Source organism: Anopheles bellator, chromosome 1, assembly GCF_943735745.2.
Source record: "Anopheles bellator chromosome 1, idAnoBellAS_SP24_06.2, whole genome shotgun sequence".
Classification (NCBI taxonomy): Eukaryota; Metazoa; Arthropoda; class Insecta; order Diptera; family Culicidae; genus Anopheles; species Anopheles bellator.
Genome location: NC_071285.1, coordinates 18,027,099 through 18,045,951, shown reverse-complemented (window position 1 = coordinate 18,045,951; position 18,853 = coordinate 18,027,099). Strand labels below are relative to the sequence as shown.

The 18,853-nt window shown below is 49.0% G+C and overlaps 3 protein-coding genes and 1 long non-coding RNA gene across 5 annotated transcripts in view; 2 read left to right on the top strand and 2 right to left on the bottom strand.

The window, feature by feature from the left end:
• LOC131205995 (uncharacterized) overlaps positions 1-6,357 on the top strand; it is a 35,799-nt gene extending 29,442 nt beyond the window's left edge. For both annotated transcript variants that reach the window (XM_058198342.1, XM_058198349.1), the window contains exons 5-7: positions 1,652-2,000; positions 3,680-3,794; positions 5,004-6,357. In XM_058198342.1, the coding sequence (XP_058054325.1) occupies positions 1,652-2,000; positions 3,680-3,794; positions 5,004-5,192 (653 nt within the window). In that variant the 3' untranslated portion in view covers positions 5,193-6,357. The remainder of the gene's footprint in view (positions 1-1,651; positions 2,001-3,679; positions 3,795-5,003) is intronic.
• Positions 6,358-12,151: 5,794 nt separating this feature from the next.
• On the bottom strand, positions 12,152-13,107 carry LOC131205219 (uncharacterized). Its single transcript, XM_058197233.1, has 2 exons — positions 12,901-13,107; positions 12,152-12,832 (listed from the first exon to the last, which is right to left on the bottom strand). The coding sequence occupies exons 1-2, from the start codon at positions 13,105-13,107 to the stop codon at positions 12,242-12,244; spliced, it is 798 nt and encodes a 265-aa protein (XP_058053216.1). The 3' UTR covers positions 12,152-12,241.
• Positions 13,108-13,905: 798 nt separating this feature from the next.
• Positions 13,906-15,922, top strand: LOC131216459 (ATPase WRNIP1-like). The gene is made up of 3 exons (XM_058210954.1): positions 13,906-14,041; positions 14,115-15,169; positions 15,235-15,922. The coding sequence occupies exons 2-3, from the start codon at positions 14,133-14,135 to the stop codon at positions 15,920-15,922; spliced, it is 1,725 nt and encodes a 574-aa protein (XP_058066937.1). The 5' UTR covers positions 13,906-14,041; positions 14,115-14,132.
• A 549-nt stretch (positions 15,923-16,471) lies between these two features.
• On the bottom strand, positions 16,472-17,355 carry LOC131205568 (uncharacterized). Its single transcript, XR_009156751.1, has 3 exons — positions 17,244-17,355; positions 16,795-16,841; positions 16,472-16,610 (listed from the first exon to the last, which is right to left on the bottom strand). It is a non-coding gene; the product is annotated as an uncharacterized LOC131205568 (long non-coding RNA).
• Positions 17,356-18,853: the final 1,498 nt, after the last annotated feature.

Genomic DNA, 18,853 nt, shown 5'->3' with positions numbered 1-18,853 from the left:
CTTAAGTTTCATTTCCATCTCATTTGGCCCGTGATTGGACACGTCAAGCGGGGCAAAGTTTTTCCAGTGGTGGCGTATTTTTGTTTTTTTGTACTCCGCTAGGTGGTTCAATGGTCAATTAGCAGTTCGGTTGAATGGCGCGACTTGGCCCTCGCCCGACGAAAGCGCCGCTAAACGGTGCGCCGTGTTGTTGCTGCTAATTTTCATTCGCTTCGAAGCATCTGAGCGGACTAAACCGCATGCTAATGATGATCCATCGTGGGGAAAAAACCCCGCAAGTGAACCGAGGAAGTACCGAAAACATCGGCCGCCCATTGGTCCTGATGCGCAGTGCGGAAGTGAATACATATCTTTCCGAGCTTCGGCTGTGACACTCACGCTCGTATGTGCCGTGTCGTGATTGCCATTTAGCTTGCCTGTGTCCTGAGCGGCTATCGCAAGTTTTGGGGATTATCTGTTTAATTATAAGTCGTTGCTGGTGGCTTGGCCCGGGTAGAATGTGTCGGTTGGGAACTTACTTCGCCAGTTAACCCGTTATTCGGAACCACTTTTGAACTACGTTGTCAGCTGCTAATTAGTGCTTTCTGCTGTACTCTTGCGGAGCTCAACCGAAAGTCGTAGCCTTCTTCGCTTTCTCCTCGGGGAAGCGGCGATGGATTGTCGAGGTACCGTTGCGAGACCGTTTCCATGTTAGCACTGTGCTGTAAAACTGGAAAAACTTGTTACGAAGCAGATAATGGTTAGCCGGCAACACAATTAGGTGGCTGGTGGAAAGAAAATTTACTCGAGAGCTTTGTTTACGCGCATGCCACCTCGGTGACGCTTAATATCGGACTTCGTTTCCATCGGAATCCTACCGCAGTTCATATGCACGAATTTTGACATTTCGCAGCATGCTGTGATTTGAGTGACGAAAATCGATGTTCAAAAATGCCAATGCACAGACCAATTATTGATTACAGCAACCGATTGCCAATTCTTAAGCGATGTCTCTGAAATTCTCCTGAGGGAAGGACGACTTTGTTTGTTCTTCTGCGGTTCTTCTAGCTAATCCCCATTTGATCCCACATGGACCCCAACGTATTGCTGTGGTTTAACCAGATTACGATAGGCTTAAATGTGTTTGTTTGTTTGTTTGTTCTTCGTGTCCTTAACGTGAGTGCTTGTGTGGAATGCTTGTTCATGGAAACTAACATGCTGCTGCGTTGTCACTCAATCTTCAACTTTGCGTTCCGTAGCTCCTTGCGGATTGTAGTTGTTTTGTCCATTGTGGCTTGGCTGTTTCATCCATACGTTGCTGCTTTTTGGTTTTTCTAAACACCGTATTTTTATTTCTACCAGTCCAGTTTCGTTTGCTTAAGCCTTTCGGTCCCGCTCAGTGCTTTCGTTGACGGAACACAAACACGGGCCGGGTGTTTTTTTTTTCTATTCGTGTGTCAACGAAAGGACAGAGCGGCGTACTGATGTCGTACGGAACTGACAGGTTTTTAGGATTGGAGTAGAAAAAAACCGGCCCATTCCTTATCTTTTGCTTGGAACTCTATTTTCTCTCTTTTTCGGTACCTATCCGGACGCTGGACGCTGGATGCATATCCGCTTCCGTTCCGGAATGTATTCGGCCTTTCAATCGGTGCTCCATTCAAAAAAGCAGACTTTCTTAGGCATGCACCGTGCATGCGGCACGTGAAAAAGGACTACGAGGTCTGTGCGGCCCGGTACCAGAGCACGATGGCCAAGATCGGCCAAACGGTGGCAACCACAACGACGACAACGACGTCGTCCGCCTTTCAGTACCACATCGGCACTACGATGGCCACACATCCGGCGGCCGCTTTCAGCAGCAGCGGCCAGTACCACACCGGTGACATGAGCCAGCAGCAGCAGCAGCACCATCGCCGACAGCAGTTCGAAAATCATTCAGGGGCCAGGGGCTATCATCCGCCAAACACCACGAAATCCATTGAAGACGCCGAGGAGGAGCGCCTAAAAACGGTTTGCTGGTAAGTAGGCCCGAGGGGGCTCCATTTGGGGCGACACACTCCGGGGATTTTTTTTTGGGAAAAAGCTTCCTCATTCATGAACGTCGATGCGATGGAGTACTTATGGAGGTTCTATGTCATATGCAGACTAGGCCCTGTGGCTGATTCCCACATCAAATGCAGTAAATTGAATCCTGAATCTTGATTTGTTGTACTTCATGCAAAGTCCCGACATCTCTACTTCGCTGTCTCTGCCGACAGTTTGCAGAGCGCAATATCCTAGGCCAATATATTGACAAATCTTCGGATCAGATTGGACGTAAAAATTGCCATCATTTGACCGCAATCAACGTAATGCTAGCCAATCACTATCGTGGGGCATCCCCGCTTCCCCAGAAGTCCTGTTCTCCGAAATCGTAAGGAAATTGAAAGTTATCAGAAAATTACGTACACTTACGGCCAGGCACCTTACGGAGGACAATCAACGGTGCGGATGAAACTGCCCTTCTCCGAAATGTAACTCTCCGTGGTTCCACAGCATTCCCGTTCCGGGTGGAGCCAAATAAAAACGACAAACGTTTGTCATTTCCCCGGAAAAGCCAAGCCGACCATTAGCACCAGACACACATACAGACACGCGGGCGCACGGGATAAGTGAGGCCAATGGTCAGCGCGAAGCAATCAACTTTATTGTTTCACACGAAATGGCACCAAACGGTCGAAGCCGCGGCCGATAGTGTCGTCCTGCGAGCGGCCACCGGTGACATGGCAGAAGCGCTTCCGACCGGACCGCATCCGGTCGCATCGGCATCGATCCCGTTGTCTTCACGATGACCGCACGCCGTCGTTGATTTTTCGCCACAGAAAAACAAAATGCTCTCGGAGGCTGAGGCAGCAAAATGTCCGCAATGACCATTCAATTTCGGTCTCTCCCGTTCCCGCCCGGGTGAGGCAAAATATTTTGTGGCCCAATGCTTCGACGGCGCCCACTCCCGAAATTAGGATTCGCTGACGCCGGCCCAGAGACAGCTGTGCGCCTGTAGGTTGTCAGTCGTGTCACTCGACGGGCCCGGCTTCATTTCGCTGTGTGTCCCATGTCGAGTTTAGTGCCCATTAACGGGGACCGAATTGGAAAATCATCAAATTGCCATCGGGATCGATGTAATGGAACTGATCTTTCTCTCCGCCGAGACGCTGAGAGAAGACAAAAAAAAGCATTGCCCAAGACCAAATGTGAAGATGGAACGTGCTTGCTCGGAGCATCGGGCCGCGCCAAGACCGTTGTAATTTTGTGGCTAAAATCAAACCCCTTTCCTAGTGTGGCCTGTCCGTGGCGGATGGGGAACTGTGGCTGTGAATTGATTTACAATGAAGTACCAGCCAGCCAGGCTTTTTAATACAAAATCCACATTGGCGTTGCGCAAATAGCGTTCCCTCGCATCCGGAGTGCTTCGAAAGTCGAACACACGGCGGAAAGCTGACAAGTCCTGAAGGCGCGGCAACTTGTATCGCTTTTCCCGTCAATTGCATCGGGCGCATTTCCCGTCAATTTCACACAGATTACACGCTACACTGGCCGCCCGCCATCGCTGTATTTATCTTCATCTCCACGCCGGGTCGCCCTAAATGCTAACCACCCCCCCCAGCTCAGCTTGTTTTATCGTCCTCTTCTTCTTGCTCTTCGGTCTCGCACCCAACAGCGCCTTCCAGAAGTACATGCAGTGCTCGGAGTTCACCGTACGGCATGCCTGCGGCGACGAGACGGCGCTCTTCACGCGCAGATTCCTCGACAAGATGTCCAACACGCTGATGCGGGTAAGTTTGCTCGACAAGGACGACGTCGAGGCCAGCGCCGTTCTGTGGGATTGTTTGCGGTTTGGGTTTGCGGACCGGGCCACCCAGGGGTAACCAGGGATCCGGAACCGGATCAACGGAGCGTGTGACGGATTGACTTGCAGCTCTCCGGGGGGCAGAGTGCCACCGTCCGGTGTTTATTAGTGTCTATTTAGTGTCCACCGCAAACATCAATCGTCGCCCGCGCCTTAATCGGTTCAGTTGGGCGCGAAAAGCCCACGCCGGAACTTCTCCACGAACGCGAATGGACTCGGGCGTGTGACAAGGTCGTCGCTGCAATTAACAGTTGCCATTAGATTAGGCGAAAGAAATTGTTAATGTAATTTACTAGCAGCGAGTCGCACGGTAAATGAATAAACTAACTTCGAGTGCTCGAACCGATTGCGCCATTTTAAATCCCACCGAGCCAATTAAACAATTTGCACGTGGGGCCACGTGGCCACAGTCCTAACGGGGTCGAACAGCGATCGGCGGGAACCCTGCCAGTGGTGTGGCGGGCCAATCGGGGTGGACCATTGTAACCACCGCAGCCCCCCAACCCTGGAAGCGTCGTTCGTGCGTTGAAATTGATGAATAAAACATTGCCCATTGGCTCAGGTGGCGGCGGGTCGTATTAGGGGTACGCATCCCCACCGCCGTGGGCGACACTAAATTCAAATTGAACATTCCCGATGGCCCTTGCCGGTCGACAGGGATGGCCCTGTCGTCGGCAAGTTCAGCATATTTTTTGGCCCACATTATTTAGTTCACGCCCTCGCCGGCGAACGCAATCCGCAGTGCATGCAATCGCATGCATATTGCACACCGGCGGCAGGGGCCCATTGGGCATCTGCGTGCTGGTCACTGATTTGTGTTCGGCCCTCCGCCCATCCGCATCCGTGCCCTTCCGGTGTGACACAATAGGGAAAACGCAGCCGACCGTGTGACCGCCGTGTTACGCGAATGCAGAAGCACCGAGTTTTCCAAATCATTCCCCAGCTCCGCAAGGTCCGCATGTCCTTCCTCCCAGTGGGCCGACCAGGTCGCGGTTATGTTTAAATTTTGAAAACGTTGCCCCACCGTCGAGACCCACGATCGCGATTCCAACCAAATGGTGGGCACCATTTTATCATTCTAACACTATCTATCGTTCTCTCCCTCTCTCGCTCTCTCGATGGCACCGGAAAACAGATGCACTGCGTCGATTACACGCCGGAAAGTGGCAAATGTCGGGATTACTTCAGTTCGAGCGCGACCCGGACGGGTTCGTTTGTGCCGTTCTGGGGTTCATCAAATATCAATATGCTCACCGTGGCGGTCGCGGTCGTCAACGTCGCCCTGGTCGTGCTGCTGCAGCAGCGTTCGAGCACATTTATTTAATCGCCACCACCGTCGATCGTAGATGATCTTCGCGTACCGGGACTACCACAGTCCAGCTGGTTCATCGGAACAGCCGGCCATCATCATTATCACCAGCATCATCGACGATGACAAGTCCAGCTCATGAACTCACCCAGCAAGAGCGAGCGCATGTGTGGGGCAATAATATGTAACCGGAGTGGCCGATGCAGATGTGAGAATGGAAAACAGCTGGAAAGAAACGGGCAACGCCGAATGTGTAATAACGGCACACAGTAACCACGGTAGGTGGAGCCGCTGGTTTGCATGTTGCAGCTATAAGAATGCAAATGAAAAAATATGAAGCGAAAGCTACGGAAGGTAGAACAAGCCCCAGCTGCTACAGTGCCGTGGGCGGATGCTCACGGGTTTCAAGACGATGGAAGTTGCAGTTCTAAAAGGGCAGCAAAACCGGGCACACTAACTGTAACCTATGCAACGTTTTCCCTCCTGTAATTTGTTTAGTTTAATCTTCGCTTCGCACTCGCGCCACATTCGTTTAAATGATACTCAAACCCCGGTGAACGGTTGCTACCGTTGGCGCACGGATCAAAACGAATCGTCGCCGGTAGCCGGAACCGGCGTTGTGCTGGCAGGCAAGCGGAAAGCTAAGGGAGCGTGCTTTCGTTCCGTCTGTTGTTAAGTTTTGTCACTCTAAACGTACGAACGAAAGGTGTCACTATTTATTAGCGCTGCAAGTACTACACTCGGAAGAAAATTTAAATAAAACTTTAGCTTCTCCAAACTCTTTCCAAAACTAACGACAAATTGAAACGAATCCTAAAGCTTAAACTCGCTCTCGTTCACACACGATATCGATATTTTTGCTGTGGCCCAGGCGAAACATAAAGAAAACCGAAAACTTTGTTAATTCTTACCTAAAGTGTTGGTCGGATACGGATAGCTGGAGAGCGATCGGAATCGATAGAAGAGAAAAGGGGGGAAGAGAGAGAGGAGTTTAGCCAACAATGCCCGTCATTGATTGAAGTTGTATATGGAACATAAAACAGTGGACGGAATAGTGTGTAAAGCGTTGTAAGAGTTGTAGCAAAAATTTAAACAAACTAACGAATAACAAAAGAAAAGCGATACGAAGCACGCACGCATGAGGCGCTACAAAAAATGAGTAAAATAAAAGAAACCAAAACTGTACACCAAACCAAAACCGCACCATCTCTCGTTTACTGTCTGGGACTTTAAAAGTAGCGCAAACCAACGTTGCGTTTCAATTCAATCTACCAAAACCACATGCAGCAGAAAATTAAACATGGCCACGATCAAAACGAGGCCGATGGCCACTTTTTGGCCGATTCAGCCGAAACGCGTTTCAATATTCAATCTTCGTGCTCCGGGGCCACGGCACGGCGAGTACCAATTACGGTATAATTTAATCAGCCAAACCTTCTGCCCGTAAATCAGTTTTAAATAATGACAAACATGAAAGGGAACAAGTGTAACGCGAATAACGGCACCGGCCCCGCAGGTTTCCCGATGTGTCCCCCTACGTCGCCTGGGGCCGTCACAATCTCGTTTAAAGATTCCGCACCAACCCAGACGGGTGCACAACGAAAAGGGAAAAAAAGCAATCGTGACAATATTTTTACTCATAACGCATGGATTATTTTCCAATTGAGCTGCGGACACGCGGACACTAACCTCGAGCTCATTCTCATGCATGTATTGTGGGTGGGTAAAAATATTGACAACAGCCGGACAAAAATGGGCTAGGGACAAAAACATCCGTGGTACGCCGCGGATGGGGTTTCGTGGACCTATGCCAACGTTGAGGCTTCCATTTCACACGAATCGAACGGTTGCAGTTGCGTATCCATTTCAGTGACACCCAGTGGCCACGTCGGTTGTCCAGCAGCCTAATTTATATGCTCGGCGGTCAACGGGTCTAGTTGGTTCTATTTGTCGAATCTCCGTGCGGAACAGGGGTTTGTTTACAGCCCTTAAAATGAAGAGAAAGGAACTTGGCACGTGAAATGATTTTTACTGACTCCCTTTTTTCGTTCACTGGAATTTCTCATTTCATTGAAAATATTGGAACTTTGGTAGTAGTAAATATTGGTAGTTCCATTGCAATGAAAGTTTAATAAACGGAAACACTTCGCCCTTGGGCGTTTGCTACGTATAAAAAAGTGGCAGATTCCAGCGGTGCGGTGTTTTTTTGCAAGAATTTTCAGCATTGGCGTTTGTAAACGTAATTTAATGGGAGAAACTATGTTTACACAAGGCACCCCTTTCATACAATCTGCTGTATTTATTTGAATTTCATTTGAATCGTATTCACCAGGCTGGCTGCCGAGGCGGATATGGATATTATGTCAATACGTGGGCTGTTTAATCTAATCAACGATTGGTTTTCGATCAAATTAATATATTGCCATCCGCCGAATGTGTTACAACATTTGGGTGAGGATGAAAATTACAAACACAAACAACAAACAACATCGAAACATTAAGCAAACACGTTACACAAACGAAATACTTTTTGCTACAAAATCGTTGCTCATCTAGCTTTGGGTGTAATAGAGCGAGGGCAGTGCCGTTGGGCTACACACAATAACGGGGTTTCAAACATGGGCTAAAACAATCCGTGCATAACAACAGTGCAAACAATTGTGGCCACTTGCAACCGGGATGCATAATTTGACACACAGTAACAAGCTGCCTGGCGGAATGCCTCGTCGTAATCGAATGAGGCAAAAAACCCGAACGCCGTTCAAACAAACTAACAAACTCGACGTGCCGTTGATTGAAACCTAATGCAACTTGCAATGCGGTTTTGGTTGGAACCCCTCATCCCGGGGCCCTTTTTTGTGGTGGTAGCAAAACTTTTGCCATGCCCCAATCACGCCCTACCAGGTGCCTCCATTCGTTGAGGATTTTCTTTTTTGCAGTCTGTTGTGTGTTTGGTAAATTATTTAACACATACACGCTGGCTCGGACGGACGATGGATGGATCAAAGAGATTTAATACCGACGACCTGTTGAGGTTGCGTCCAGGCTGAACAAACTAACCCTCAAGCTGGCTGGCAGTGGCAAATGGGGCCGTTAATTGTTTTTGAAAACTTTATTTCGATTCACTCCCGGAGCAGCTTGTCAGCCGGGCCTTTTGCCTCGTTCGGCTCTACACCGGTTCATCTAACGGCGGTATCCATTTTCTAACTGCGGAGCCGGGCTGACGCAAGACTTTCCCACTACGGCCACCGGTGGCCGAAAGCGGATTGCGAAAAAGACAAATAAACTAACTTATTTTATTTGTCTTGCGAATTTTCCGGAAGAACCTTCGGAGCGTGGTGCTCCAAGGGACAGGATAAAAGGCAAACACGTTTAATCCTATCTTAAACCCGTTGGCAAACAAGTGGCCAACCGAACGTCGGCGACGGTGATCCCGAAGTGTAAACCAAACATACCCGTAAAAACGAAGCACGTCACACGCGTCGTAGTCGAGCCACGCGCCACGGGAGCTTCTCGAGCGATTTCAACGCCGGAGTATTTTTCTAAACTCTACATCCCGGGATTCGAGGACATCTCAGCGGTCTGCTTATCGCGCGGTTTAAATTAATGCGCTCCGCGAGCAGCATTGAACTTACCGTCCGGTGGAGGAAGGATCCACGTGGTAATGTCCTTGCCACTGTGTCTGGTGGCTAGAGCTTTTCGCCACATCCTTCATTTGTTTATCCCTGCCAGTGACGCGGAAAATGTGTTCCTGTTCACTCGGCGAAGACGAGGACGACGACAGTTGTGGTTACGCTTTTCGGTGAGCGCTACGTGCACGGACTACGGATCGGTACGGGGCACTTCGGTAGGTAGCAGCAACGCTCGGAGAAGCTCCACGCAACGGCAACGGTGGAGATCGCCGTGACGTGACACGTACGGACAATACGGTGGCGAAAAGCATGAATTCAGCTGCGCCACTCGGGGGCTTAGGCACGTTCGGCGTCAATTAACTTTCCCGATGTGCAGCGGTGCGACTTTGCGTCCCCGGGTTGTAATTGTTTGATAGAGAGAGGGAGAGTCGGAGTGTTTTCATACTTTAAATCAAATGCCTGCCGATAAAGAGATTGGGAATCGAAGGCTAACTTGCGGTACTTACAATTAATCGGTTTGCGGGAATTAGACGATGATGAACATTTTATGAATTGCGTTCGTTGAGTTCAAATGATGGATGAATCGCTAACGCTTCTTTCGCAATCACTTCCATCGAGGACTACTAGACCGGCTTCGACCAGCGCGTGCTGGGCGAGTCTTTCACGGAGCACACTTTGACGCATACCTCATTGTCACCGAAATTGGCCCACGTTAATGCACGCCAACTGCTACTGCAATCCGGCACGTAGAGCCTGTCCAGAGCCCGTCTTCAGGCTGCACGATTTTGCATCACGAAGGCCTTGATTGAATAAAGAGGAAAAGAGGGAAATCTCACTGCTGACATCGCCGTTGTGCCGGGTAGCTCCCAGCGTGATGCACCCACCACTGATTGAGTGCAGTCCGGCTGCAGACTCTGGCCCGTGGGGCTCTGCTGGGGGCGGTGACGGCTCGAGCTAAAATGCACGTCCTGTGTTGGGTATTGGGTACGGCAAAAGTGCAAATAAGAAAGAAAACAAGCTACATGCTACACAAAACACCACTCACAATCTACTCTCTGGCTCGCCCGCCCAGACGTCCACTTCGCAGTTCGATCCGCAAACGGTAGAGGTGATGATGAAATCCTCTCGCACATCCTCTCAGCGACCGACCCCTCGGACAGCGCCGCCCAGCCCGGTCCGAACGGGGCACGCTTCTTCAATCAAAAAAGCTGATGCACCGCGATAAAAATAAAATGCATATAAATTGGAAAAGCAGCCGGAAATTGGAGCGAACGCAAACAGGAATTCCGGTGACTCGGGTGCACTTTCACCCCGGAATGGGATCGGGCCGGGTCGGGAGGGTAGGAAAAACAGGATTCGTTCCTTTCTTTTTCGTCCGACTTTCGGGGGTGAAGAATTTAAAATGAAACCGAACTACCCGAACCGAGTTCGGCACGCGCGCATACGAGCTCGATGTGAAGGATTTTAATCTACTCCGACGCCGAAGACTTCAGGACGCGGTCATACTGGTTAAGCTGTTGGGTAAATTTAAATGCACAACACGATGCTCGGTCGGTGCAGTGCATTCGTTGCGTATCTAATTGTTAATTTTTCCATTAAAAAGTATGGTGGAAAAGTTGATAAGGACACGAAACGTTGGCAGAGCTTTGCTAACCCATAAATTCCGGCCAGCGAGTCAAGTTTACCTTCGCCGCTACGTCAAAGCAATTTGCAGACTGTTTGCGTTTTCGTAAAAAAAAAGACGAGAAAGTATCCTCTATTTAAAACAGATTTGTCGAAGCACCGTGCGCCCGGTAGCCGGTCATTCGGGTTGTAATCAGCGAAATGAACGCGCACAAAAAGCTGCACACTGTTTGACAAGGTAATTAAAAGTGTTGAACCGTTGAGGTTGTCCTTTCCGTGGCGCCCGGAAGGCCGATCAACGCTAACATCCGGTCGGGATCCTGAGAGCGCCCTCGTACAGATGGCCTCGGGTGGACAGCCAAATAGTCGCACCAGCAAAATTGAAGAAAAAGGAATCTCGACAGTTTACAGAAAGTGGACACAGTTTGACCAGAAAACGAAACGGCAGCACCTATTTGTGCCATATTAACGAGGTACGCCGGATTTAACCGTCGTATAATCGGCCACATCGGGTCGGCCACGTGATTGATGTGCGCGTGGGTTTTGCGCCCCCGGGCCCAATGCTCACGGCTCGTCTATCTCTGGCTGGCTCATCGCTCAAATCCTTGGAGTTGGTAAATGACCACCAGCTGACGGGGGGGGGCCACCGGATGTTAATGTGGGAGAGTAATTTGCAACGGGAAAAAACGCATCTTCCTTCTCGCTCGCTAGCGACGTCGTCCCCGATGGGGGCGCTGGGGGTGAATCCATGGTGATGAGTAGAAGATAAATAAATACCGTTGTTGATTTCGCTCCGTTTCCGACCTTACGTGGACGAGCCCGACGAGGCGGGCCACTTCCCTTGGGGTATGAAAAATGAACGAATTAAATTGTACACTTTTCATATTCTACCTGTTACGGTCCTGGTGCGCCTGGTGCGGGACATCCGGTCGGGGCAAACAAACCCCACGAAGCACCAAAAAATAAACTGTAAACCCTTTGACCCTCTACCCCCACCGGGAGCGAAGGGTGCCGGCCTCGGTTTGTGTCATAAATTAATTATTTTGTATTTTTTTGCTTCACTTTTCGGTTTCCAGGGCTGCCCGACCGTGGAACATGTCTGGCCGCTTCGACACCTCCCACCCGCTTTGGAACCGCTGGTTCGGAGGTTCATCCATGCCATCCATTCAGTTTAGACCATTAGGCGTTGGGCGGAACCATCATGCCCGGGGTGACCCGGAGTGCTTTTCGCCGGATTGCAACTGCGAGAACGCAGAAAACGTGCTCAGAACGGAATGGTGGGGTGGTGAAAATTAAAATTAAACCAGCGACTAGATCATTTATTCATTGGCCAGTACCGGGGACCCACGGTTGCGGGCCGAGAACGAGATTTTAGCGAGCGAAGAGTCGACCGGGAAAAGCGGCACCCGCGTTAGGACTTCCTGTGGTGAGCCGCTCATAACTGGGGAATGTTTTCTGCTGTTTGCCAAATGGTTTATATTCAATTATCAGCGCCCACCAGCAGCGTTTGCATAGACGATCCGACCCGTTCCGGTCAATCCGGATAGGCTGGCTACCGGAAGGGCTCGGATTCTCTGAAAATCTCCTACGAAGATGCATCATCCCGAGCAAGGGTAAATAATCAGGATCTATGGTGTGCTCTATTCACATGGATTGATCACATCACAACCAATCGTTACACGCGTCTGTTGAGGGATTTGGAATGATGTTTCGATAAAAGCTACTTATAGATAGGTGTATAAATCACGTTCTGAAAGTATCTACTATTTTTACGACACACTTTTAAGTTTGCTTCCCATCTTCGGGGGTCTACTTCGGCTTGAGGCTGTCGGTGGATGAAATGACCGGTATTTTCAACCACTGTTCGCACTTTTTCTTGGATGCCTCCACTTGCTCCCAAGGAATCTCGTCCCGGGTCATCCAATCGAACCGCCGGTCATAGTACAGATCGTAGTTGGGCCCCGATACCGGAAGCAGCTCGCACTCATCCTCCGAAACGGCGTCCAGCATGCGCCAAATGCCCGACAGCGAGTCCGTCTCCAGCCCGCAGAACGATTCCTCCGACACGATCGTCCGCACGCGGCGATCCTTTTTGTGCTGCTGCTGCTCCTTGCGCTTCTTCTCGTCCAGATGATGCTGCAGGTCACACTTGGCCAGCATTTCGTCGATAAACGAGCGAAAGTTGGGACTAAAGTCTCCGGATCGAATGTCCATAAACGAACCCCTCGACTCCGCCTCGGAAGCCCGTGGCGTGGCGCACTTGTCCAAACTGTTTTCCACACTTACTTCCGGCCTGCTCCGCGGGCGGTTCGAGCCCATCAGCTCGTCGTACGTGGACCGGAACTCGGGTGTAAACTGGTTCATCAGCAACATTTCGTCGCCTTCATCGGTACCAGGTTTCTGCAACCGGAGCAGCGGGCAGGTATTAATCTTTGCTGGATGTTGCTCAGCATCGCGGCAACGTTTACCTTTTTCCGTTGATCCAACATTACGTACGTTTCGTCCAGGTCCGAAAATGGATCGGACAGGGCACTACACTGGGAGGATTCGTCGTCGGAGGTGGCACGGCTCCGTGGCATCTCGGACGCCGTCAGGGGACGCAATATTTCGAATATGCTTTCGGCAAACTTTCGACGCACTACCGGATCTTCGCTCGTGATCGGATAAGCGTCCATTCCGATGCACCGCCGGGGCACGTTTGCCGAAAAGCGCATCCATGTGGTTCCGTTCACGTCCCGTCACCGGTTCCGTTGGCCGCGGAGCGCCAATTGATATGTTTGCACTTGTTGGATCGATAACAACGAGGCACGCTGGGCACGCGAGGCAAACAGGGATGTTCTGAAATTTGCAGTCCAATGATAAACTTGACATTCCCCTTGCACTACTTTTCAGCCACGCTCAACCAATCACCAGTGCTCCCCTCCTAGGCAAACGAAAAAGGAACCAGTTCGCAGTTGATACACGGTTGGCCTAGGGCGCGCGACAGGCGTTGAGCGGACCATCGTTGTCTTTTTCATCGTCCGATCAACAAACCGCCGTGCCTCGAGGAGGGGGAGTGATACTGTAATAACCTACGACAACACGCCATCCCCATCCCCGCAAGGTTCCGGCCAGGGTCGTGGGGTGTCTACTCATAAAAACTGACACAAAATAATGTGTTTATGTAAGACACGGATATCTATTCTGTGGCAGTAAGTGTGATTAATTGGACGAGGTTGCGATAAGTATGCAACATTTGAAAAGATAGTTTATTTACTGCCGGTCATTGATTAGATTCGTAACAAGATATGAAACGTTAAAAGTAAACGGATATTCCCGTGAAGAGACGAGAATTCAAAATTTTGTGGCGCCAAACTTGTGCGCCCTCTACAGTGTTTTCCGGGAACTGCTCCACGGCGTTCCCGGGATCTGTGTTTGGAAACGAAACGTCACTTTGAAAATCGCGCAATATTGACTCATAAAAACACAAAAACAACAATAAACTCAAAATCTCTATAATCAAGATAATAACATAACAACAGAAATAACAACTAAACGTGTTAATAAGTAAAGATTTAATGTGTTTACGCTGTACAAGAAATACAACACTTATCTGGCAAACAGGAGTTGGTAAGAGATGAAAGAAGCTTCAAGCTCAAAATCCCTATAATCAAGATAATAACAACGGTTTAATGTGCCTTAGCAAAAGAAAAGGGTAACAATGCAGAGTGTGACGGATTCGCCGATTCCGTCGACGTCGTCGGCGCAATCAGTATGTCCGATTTGCAACAAACGATTCCCAATGAGCCTCATAGAGGAACATGCTGACCAATGTGCCATGAGCAACGAAAACCATTCCGAAGGTCCAAAAGAAGCACAGGAGCTCCCGGTTCAATCCAGCTCCACGCAAGTCAAAACACCAAAGCGCAACTACAGCATCTTCGAACACGGTCCATCGGGGTCGGCCGCGAAAAAAAAGCGTACACAACCGATGCCAGATCGAACGGTGGAAGAGCTGGAATCGGATGTGATTAGCATCGAAATAGACGATGAAGACAAAGCAAGCCAAGAAACTAAAGATGTCAACTCGGTCCAGATGGGATCGGTCGTACCGCTGTCTGCTGCAAATTCCAATCGGCTAAAGTCAGCGCAAGAAGATTCCAGTATTCCGCTAGCTGAACGCGCACGACCAGAACAAATCGAAGATTACGTCGGACAGGAGCAAATCATCGGGCGGAACACAATCTTGCGCACGCTGTTCGACAGTGGCGCCATACCCAGTATGATTTTCTGGGGGCCGCCAGGATGCGGCAAGACAACGTTGGCGCACATCATCGCAAACCACTGCAAAAACAGCGAGCTACAAACGCGATTCGTGAAGCTGTCGGCCGCGATGTCGGGCACTGCAGATGTGAAGGATGCGGTGAGCAAGGCCAAAAACGAGAAGAAATACAAACGCAAGACGATTTTGTTTATGGACGAGATCCATCGCTTCAACAAATTGCAGCAGGATATTTTCCTACCGCACGTCGAGGCTGGCACGATAACGCTTATCGGAGCGACGACGGAAAATCCGTCGTTCACTCTAAACTCGGCCCTGCTCAGTCGCTGTCGGGTGATCGTTTTAGAAAAACATTCGGTCGAAAGCATGATGCGCATTTTGGAGCGTGCCTTACCACAGTACGATGCGGTAATGATAGCGGACAACAACAACACCGACGATATTCCGGATTTCAGCAAGCTGTCCTTCGTGCCACGGTGAGTGATTTCTCTCAAAGGTTTCCGCAGCTGCTAAGTACAAGTTCATTTTCTATTCCACACAGCATCATCATCAAGGAAGAAACCGTCCGGTGGTTGGCCGAAACGTGCGACGGTGATGCTCGGATTGGTCTGAACAGCCTACAGTTGGCACTGCGTGCGAAAGCGCCGTTAGAAAATGAATCCCCAAGCGTGATCTCGCTGGAGGACATCCGGGAGGGCATCAAAAAGTCGCACCTTCTGTACGATCGTAAAGGCGATCAACACTATGACCTAATTTCGGCGCTTCACAAGTCGATCCGCGCGTCAGATGATAATGCCGCACTGTACTGGGTGACGCGGCTAATTGCATCCGGGGAGGATCCGCGCTACATCTGCCGGCGAATGATCCGCATGGCCAGTGAAGACATCGGAATGGCCGACACGAACGCATTGCAAGTGGCAACGACGACGCTGGCCGCCGTTCAAGCCGTCGGCATGCCGGAAGCGGATTGTATCCTCGCGCACTGTGCCGTATACTTGGCGCGCACCAGCAAAAGCCGCGAAGTGTACGAGGCGTTTAAAACGTGCCGCACTTCGATCGAAAACTGGAAAGGGCCGATGCCCGGAGTTCCGCTGCATCTGCGCAATGCACCGACGAAGCTCATGAAAGATTTGCAATACGGTGTGGGATACAATTATCTTCAGAAGGATGAGTCTGGCCTCACCTACATGCCCGAGGGACTCGAAGATGAGAAGTACTTTTCGGATTAGTGTCAAACACACTCGCTGATATTTGTGGTATTCGTGACGTAATCGGAAGTACAAAAGAATCCCCCTTTACTTTTTTTAATCTGTATTTATTCTCAAAGTACATGAAATATAAACATTCACGTTAAATTTGCAATCGTAAGATGAGACCAGACACGGCATACAGAGGGTAATCTGAAAAGAAATGGTTCCATCAGTTAATGTGTGTATTATGCCGTTTTAACGAGGTCAAAAGTGTTTAAACTATATTTTCAGAGGGGTGTATGGTAAACGATTTAATCATTTTGAATTCATCGATTGATTTCAAGGGTATTGAGTATCATCAAAACTATGATTTGGTATAAAAGGTGGTTGGCAATGGAATTTCATTCTTACCTTAGCCGGTTGATGGACTGTATTCTTAACAGAGCGATGGACCTGCGAAGTAGAAAGTAACGTAGAATGTTAGAAGACTGTTTACGATTTGCTTGCCTTTGTGAACCGTTTGGAGTATTTTCAGATAGTGGTGCATGCATACAAAATCACGTTTAGATCATACATGAAAAGGGTAATTGCATATTCATCATTGATGCTTTTCAAATTTTCTATTCAAAGCCATCGTCAATTCTTACCTGATCAGAATGCCGAGCCCGCCGAAAATGGTCGTTCCTTTTCTTGGGTTTTCACACGAGTTATTGAACAGGTACAGTTCCTGTGAACAAACGATAGCCGTTAGTTTGTAAAATCTTGTTTCAGTTCTTAAGATCTTCGAATAGCATCCTCAGAGTGGTGCACAGTACTTAAATCATTTTGGTTTCATTAATTATCAAGGTTATGTGAATCATCATAAATGTGTTGCTATCAATCCCTTATTTATTATCTAATATTTAACGTACCTTTGTACTCGTGGTGCCATTATAACCGTCGCATAAGAGGCGAAAACCTACGTAAAATGAAAGGGACAATACAACATTAGAATGTTAAAGGATCTTGCCATTGTGTATATCAAGCAGATAGTGGTCATAATATGGAAAAGGGTAATTGCAGACTCATCGTTTCGGCATATTAATTTTCGCTTGCCTATTGCAACCAATTTCGATTAGGGACGCCACAATTTGTTGCACTTTCGTACAAGCAACAAGAGAGAAATTAGTTTGTTAAGAAGTCCGACACGCGGTTAGCCAGCCAAGCTGAACATAACCTAGCATTTTCCGTTCGGTTCCTTGCGGTCGGTGGTAACCCAAATTCGATATTGCAAATCGAATTTGGTTAGGAAAACGTTCTTTAAAGCTATGTTACAGAACCGGCAAGTGATTAAATGTGGGGTTAAATGTGATTGACTTACCTTCATCCACGAGGCCATCAGCGATTTGCTTTACAGAGCAAACATTGTTTCAGATTTCGTAACAAACATTGTTGGTTTCACAAAGTAGATTTCGTTTCGCGGTTAACGTGGTAACGACGCGCCCTGAAAACCTTGTTGGCCATTTCGAAGCCTTTTTCGGGGGAATTCCGGAACAACCCTTTCCTTTCGACGGTTTTAGGTTAAAAGAGAAGCTGACGTATTTATTAACCTATTATATTGACGTATTAAAAAGCCTTTCATTTGACAGATGTCACATCACGACGTATAAACCAAGGTGCTTAACGGTTGCTATATTCAACAGCCTCGCTTGAAAAAGGCGGTCAACGGTCATAATTCATTTTTAAAAGTGAGGATTTTAGTTACATTTTCCTAAAATAGATAGGACTGATTCATGCCATCAAATTCAAACCATCGCCCGAATGAAAAATGCAACACTAGGGATTTGTCTAGGTCGAAATGGATCAGCAACCCTAAAATAGAACAAGGGATCAATCGCTGCACAAAAGTATAATTCCTCGGAACATCCTCGCGAACGAACTTTGGCGATAAAACACTCCGCTTCGTTTTATTTTGTTAACATAACTCATTTTGGCAAAACAACGAACAATTCGAAGAATTTTGACTTACGGCGGAAAAATGTGCCTTCTGGTTCGTGCTCCAACAGGACTTGAAACGCATGGAAGCGCACCACTGGGAACCCGCTATCGCTGTCAAACGTTCGCACGCACACAAGGAAACACAGAAAGGGTTCACACGAATCTGACACAAGTTTCACGGAAGAAAATGGTTTTCTGTTGTTTTTCTACCCAAGTAACCCGTGCCACTCGCTCTCTTAACCAACGCTTCTAGGAAAACGGTGTAAGGTGGAAAAGACACGCAACCAGCGGACTCCGGTTCTGGGTGAAAGGGTGCACTTACGAGACGGAGCGTAAAAGTAATACGGTACTCCTCGTGCGGAAACTCCTAAAAAGTGGCCATTGCTGGGAGCGCTCATAAAGACCATCACTAGATTACGAGACAGCCTCCGAATCTTTGTCCCCCCTTTCGTCGAGCACCCGAGAAAATACTTCACGGGGCTGCCTAGTAACGGGAGTTTAATCTCGCGGACGCGTCTTTCGAATCCTGCCTCTGTCCAATCCCGCTGTTCACCTGTTTCGCGTGTGCCAAGGGTGAGTGAAAATTAAATGCCAAGGAGCGCCTAAGTGAGCTGTTCGGGATCCGTTTAGGGGCCGGAAAAGGGGAAACGTCGCCGAAAATCGACTGGCACAGTAGCGCAGGTTGTTGCACCGTGCTCGCTGGCTGGGAAAGGGTTCGCGGTGTGTACGTGTGTAGGCGTGGTGTGTCGGAAGTTGTGCAATTGCACATTACTCGTATTCCCGACGCACCGAGACAATTCTGCAGCTCGGTGCGAAAGGGGGTTGCCATTGTGTTTGTGCATACGCAGGTTCCTGTTCCGTCGCCGTGGAGACCAAGTGTCCTCGCTCCTCGCTTTGTTCTTCAAACTGTCACAATTATTGACGCTGGATATTTTTACCTTTGGACTCTGTTTTATGCTCGTTTACCTCGCCAACTTTCCTCGCACTGGTTTT